Raw genomic sequence first — 5812 nt, 5'->3', positions numbered from 1 at the left:
CCAATAACATTTCACAAATCACATGCTTTGAGGTATGAAGTCATGATGATTCTCATTCTCCTATAATTGGAGAACATCATCTTCTTACTAAGAAAATACATTTTCTCCCTTTCATCATCATTAAGGAGAAACATGTTTTTCTCAAATGTTGAACCTTTTAGGATCAACTTCGTCAGGCCTTCAGGATCGTCTAGGCTTTGAACATGAAATCTGGCTCTGATATGTTGAAACCTAGCTCTGATACCACTTTGTTGGCTTTTGCTCTGATACTACTTTCTGACTTTACTCTGATATCATTTTGTTGGAAATAGTGGCCTAGATATACACACAACACTATAATATTTGGAAGATAATGATATGGAGGAATACTTGGAAAATTATTTTTATTCAATTTCTAATTCATATTCTAAAATGACTAAAGTACATAATTATATAGGCCTCACATATGTATGCATAACCATTACATTTAAAGGCCTAATTACATCCATAACATAGTATTTAGGATACTTAATTCCCATACATCTTAGTCTTACATAACCTTCTTCATCAAGACCATTTACTATCCCACTAACATGAAATACAAATATGCATCATGTATACCAAATACTTGAAAATTCTAATTACAACTAAAATTCTAAAATCAAGTTTATTTTCAACATTCTCTTGCTCTAGCACATTTTTTATTTATTTTTTATTTTTTTATTTTTATACTCTAACGTTGGCTTAACCAAATTAGATTCGGGGAGTTTTCGAACTATATACATATGTGTATATAATTACTATATATATATATATATATATATATATATATATATCATCTAATCTTTGCAAATCAATATCTCTCTATTATGAATCCATATATAGTATATATATATACACACACAAAAAGGAAAGTTGTTATTTGTATATATAGATAATCAATCTATATATATATACACAATAAGGGAAGATGTTGTTTTATATAGATATTCAAGCTACATATATATATATATATATACACACACACAAAAAGGAAAGCTGCGATTTGTATATATAGATACTCAATTATTAACAGTCGCACATGCTACTGGAATTAGCACTACTTGTTGGTGTTGTTTGATAACTTGATTCAGCGTTTAACTCTGAAAGTATTAAATACTTATTCAATTTTGTGCTTAAAATTTTAAGTGACAGAGACACGACTTATCCGTGGATGTTGCACTTAAAAACTTCAGTATTTAAAATTAAAAATTTTCATATTTAAAATTGAAATTTTAAAATTTTCAGTATTTAATTTTCAAATTTATCAAACATTAACCATTCCAATTGAGCTTTGACTGTATGGGAATTTTTAGCGTAGGTGTGCCCTTTAACAACTATGGTTGCACTGCATCATATGAAACACATAGCCAAGACGCAACCCAACACTCAAGCGAAGCAGGGCAAGCGGCAAGCCAACTGCAGCAATGGGACAGAACAAGAGAACCCACGTATTCTAGAATAATAATTGAAGGAATGGTGTGAGTAATTTTACCAATTTACTAGAATAAAATTAAATGTCCAAAAATAAAAATATAAAAATATAAAAAAGAAGATTTTAATTATTGCCTTATTTACGGTAGTTTCTGGTGGTCTTTATTCTTGTCAACCACGTCAAACTAGAAAACCTTAGCCGACTATAATTCCACCAGTTGAAATTAGAACTTTTCTCTCTCTATGAGAAACCCTAGCCGACACTATAATTCCTTGAACATAAAGTTAAAAAACATCTTTCTCTATATATATCCACACATATTACTATCTAGGCAATCCTGTTAGGGAAACCTAAAAATTGCTAAAACAATGGAGCAGAAGGGAAAGATGGTTCCGTCTTCTTCAGTTCCGCCGGAGATTTTGTGGTCTTCACTTCCTTTGATACTAAAGCAATTTCCTGTGAAAACCTTGCTGAAATTGAGGTGTGTTTCCAAGGTCTGGTGCTCCATCATTGACGATCCAGATTTCATTCGATTGCACCATAAGCACTCCCATACTCGGCCTGACGGGGTCAGCATCGTCCTTATGAATAAAGATGGTGGTGATTATCAACTTTACTCTGTAGATCCAGAAGGAGGTCCACTCGTTGACCTTCTAGAAGTGCCTTCTCTGTTCGTCTCAAAATATTATTCAAGCGTTTATGAACCAAACTATGCAGACACCATACAATTACAATCCGTTAACGGCTTAGTTTGTATTCAAAACCGCATATGGAATCCAAGTACAAGACAACGAATAGAGATCCCACCAAGGAAGGAGAGTACAACTACTTTTCTGGATGTCCCAACATACTTGTTAGGGTTCGATCCTTTTTCCGACAAGTACAAAATTCTTAATAAACAAGTGGTTGTTAGTATAGATGGTGGGGGTGTGGAAAAACGAGTCGAGTACCAGATTTTGACCATCGGTACAAACGAGTGGAGAGAGATTGATTCGGTCCCGAATGAATTTGTTCCGTACCATCGTAATCATAGATCTTGTTGCATTGAGGGTGTTATATATTCTTTTGCTTGTATTTCAGATGAGGACATGATACTTGCTTTTGAACTGACGCGCGAGGAGTTCCGAATCATTCCACTTCCACCAGAAGTTGATCATGTTGATTGTTGTGACTTTTATTTAATAGAAGTGAGAGAACGTTTGGGTCTGATAAATGGTGCGATGACCACAATCTCTATATTAGAAGATTCCGAGAAGATTGTTTGGATGACGCAGAATTCCATCTTTCCAGATTTTATTTTAAAATATTATGAGGGGAGTAAATTTACACCAATTGGTGCCATTCATACAGAGATTTTACTGTGTGTTGATGATTGGAATACACAAGTAAAAAGATTCTTTTATTATGATCTGGAAAGTAAAAGATTGAGGAGGGTTGATGCCGTTCCAAACTTACTTGACATATTTCAATATGGTATCTACTACACCAAACATGTGGAGAGCTTATTTCGATTGAAAAGGTTTTATTTCGTTCTTATTGACCAAAGTTAAGAGTTTTTTATTTTTTTATTCTCATTTTGAAGTCTTTAATGAAATTGATGCATGCCCGTTTAGTGGTTAAGGTCAAATTAGCATAAATTTCTCCTATAAGATGTTCATCTATGGATCCTTCTTTGTGAAATTTAGTAGTTACAAGAAGAAATTTAGTAAAAGATTCAATTACTTCTCAATGCCCTTGAATTCTGTAAAGGTCCTTTATTAGAATATTGTAGTAAGCATTTTGTTGGCGTTATTACCAAGAATAGAAAACTTTCTTATAATTGCTCATTGAAAGAACTTTAGAAATCAAACTTATCTTTTTTCATTCTGAATTATAAGAGTTCCTGTTGAAGTTCATAGTCTTAGTCTGCTTGTATTGATATCATCAAGCAATCAAAAAACACAAATTTTCTTTTGGTTTTTAGAGTTTCCCTTTATTTTCATAAGCTAAGTATGGGGCCTGTTACAATCTGTTAGATGGTCCTTATTTAATATTAAGAAATTCTCTTAAAATCAGTATTGTATAGACAATGCTCAGTTTAATGGAAAGAAGATAAGGCACATTACCTTTCAATATATATATGTAAAAGACAGGCAGACAAGAAGGAAGAGTGAGAATAGTGGTTTGTACTCCAGAAACCGTTGATCTTTGTTTTGCCTCAACTAGTAATTTATACTTGAACTAGCCATTTTATTTTTTTTTGGTATCTTGTATGTATATAAATACAGTCAAAAGAGCATCTTTAGACGGATGACTTTTTAAGTGTTTTGCCTCGGTACCTAGTGCAAGTCTATCCTTCTTTTATTATAATGTTCGGATAAAACTTTAATATGAAGTTGGGATATCTACACGTGAAATATGAACAGGCGAGCTGGTGCCTGTGCTGCATTCCAAACTTCATGATAGAATTTTATTATACTATTTGATCATGTAAGCCCGAAACTGGACCAAGAGAACAAGTAATTTGCAAGAAATATTCGGAGTCATGAAGCTTCCCAAGTTTAATATTTGTGAATAGTGTTGTTAATATTGCAGCATATCGTTTTCTTGCATCTTTATGGACTTGAATTAATTTCCATAAGCATTATTTCTTATACATGTTTTTAAGGATTGTGTTGAACCTCTTTCAAATGACATTTACATGGTCTCTCTCTTCCTACAGTTCTGTCTTTGGAGAGCTAAAAAAGTACCAGAAAGATTTCTCCAGCCGGTGTGGAGAGTGTCAACGTGAGAAGAAAGAAAGGCAGCAGAAGGGAACCCTAAAAATTGCTAAAACAATGGAGCAAAAGGGAAAGATGGTTGCGTCTTCTTCAGTTCCTCGGGAGATTTTGTGGTCTTCACTTCCAAAGGGTGTTATGTGCGAGATACTAAAGCAATTTCCTGTGAAAACCTTGCTGAAATTGAGGTGTGTTTCCAAGGTCTGGTGCTCCATCATTGACGATCCAGATTTCATACGGTTGCACCATAATCACTCCCACACTCGGCCTGATGGTGTCAGCATCCTTCTTATGATTAAATGTAATGATATGAATTATGGAAGCGATTCTGGTGATTATTATAAACTTTACTCTCAAGATCCAGAAGGGGGTCCGATCGTTCACCTTCTAAAAGTTCCCTCGGTGTTCGTTCGAAGTTATGGCAATTATTATGATTTTCAACCTGACCATGAAGACACTCTACAATCCGTTAATGGTTTAGTTTGTATTCAAAACCGCATATGGAATCCTAGTACAAGACAACGAATACATATTCCAACAAGGAAAACTCAGGTTGAGGGAGAAGATTATCCACGCCGCGAATTCAGATTTTATTCAAGGTACTTCCTAGGGTTCGATCCTTTTTCCGACCAGTACAAAATCCTTCATAGACATCTTATTATTAGTGCACATAGTGCACATGGTGGGGGTGTGGAAGAACGAGTTGAGTACCAAATTTTGACCATTGGTACAAACGTGTGGAGAGAGATTGATTACGTCCCCCATGTACAGATGGTTCCTAATCAAAGATCTTGTTGCATTGCGGGAGTTATATATTCTTTTGCACGTATTTCGGATGGGTCCGTAGTGATACTAGCCTTTGAACTAAGGCATGAGGAGTTCCGAATCATACCACTCCCACAACAAGAATATTATGCTGATTATACTATACTTGATTTAGTACAACTGGGAGAGCGTTTGGGTCTAATAATAATGAATGGTGATTATGGTGAAGTGACCAGAATCTCTACATTAGAAGATTACGAGAAGACTGTTTGGAAGACGGAAAATATCATGTTACCAGATTATCTGAAGTATAGTATACCAATTAGTGGAAGCATTCATACAGGTGAGATTTTACTTGGTCACGAATCACCTTTCTACTACAATTTGGAAAGTAGAAGATTCAGGCGGGTGGATGGGTTTTCAAACTTACCCTGCAATTATGATTTCTGCTTCTACACCAAACACGTGGAGAGCTTATTTCAATTGAAAAAGGTGTAAATTTTATTTATAGTTTATATATATATATATATATATATTTTGTGACTGTGAGGTTATATATTAATGAGCTTAAAAGATTTGAGTATTAAGTATTTTCAACCCTTATATTGGGAGGAGCACTCAGGCTAATATGTGGAGAGCTTTTTCAACGTATTAATTTTTTTATTTTATTTTTAGTTTATATATATATATATATATATATATATATATATATATATTCGTGAGCTTAAAATATTTTAATGAGCTTAAAATATATATATTTTTTTGTGACTGTGTATTATATATTAATGAGCTTAAAAAATTTAAGTATTAAGTATTTCATATTTATTCTCTCGTAAGT

At 33.7% G+C, this 5812-nt stretch overlaps 2 protein-coding genes across 2 annotated transcripts; both read left to right on the top strand.

Moving 5' to 3' along the window:
• Positions 1-1821: 1821 nt before the first annotated feature.
• Positions 1822-3003, top strand: LOC132304716 (putative F-box protein At3g52320). The gene has a single exon (XM_059802446.1). It carries the CDS (start codon positions 1822-1824, stop codon positions 3001-3003), a length of 1182 nt encoding a protein of 393 aa, XP_059658429.1.
• A 1119-nt stretch (positions 3004-4122) lies between these two features.
• On the top strand, positions 4123-5472 carry LOC132304715 (putative F-box protein At1g47790). The gene has a single exon (XM_059802445.1). The coding sequence runs from the start codon at positions 4123-4125 to the stop codon at positions 5470-5472; it is 1350 nt and encodes a 449-aa protein (XP_059658428.1).
• The last annotated feature ends 340 nt before the right edge of the window (positions 5473-5812 follow it).

This window comes from Cornus florida, unplaced genomic scaffold, assembly GCF_030987335.1.
Source record: "Cornus florida cultivar Cherokee Brave unplaced genomic scaffold, ASM3098733v1 CherokeeBrave_3.0.0_Hap2_Chr04, whole genome shotgun sequence".
Taxonomy (NCBI): domain Eukaryota; kingdom Viridiplantae; phylum Streptophyta; class Magnoliopsida; order Cornales; family Cornaceae; genus Cornus; species Cornus florida.
The sequence above is the reverse complement of the archived record's forward strand: the minus strand, read 5'-3'. Positions and strand labels throughout refer to the sequence as shown.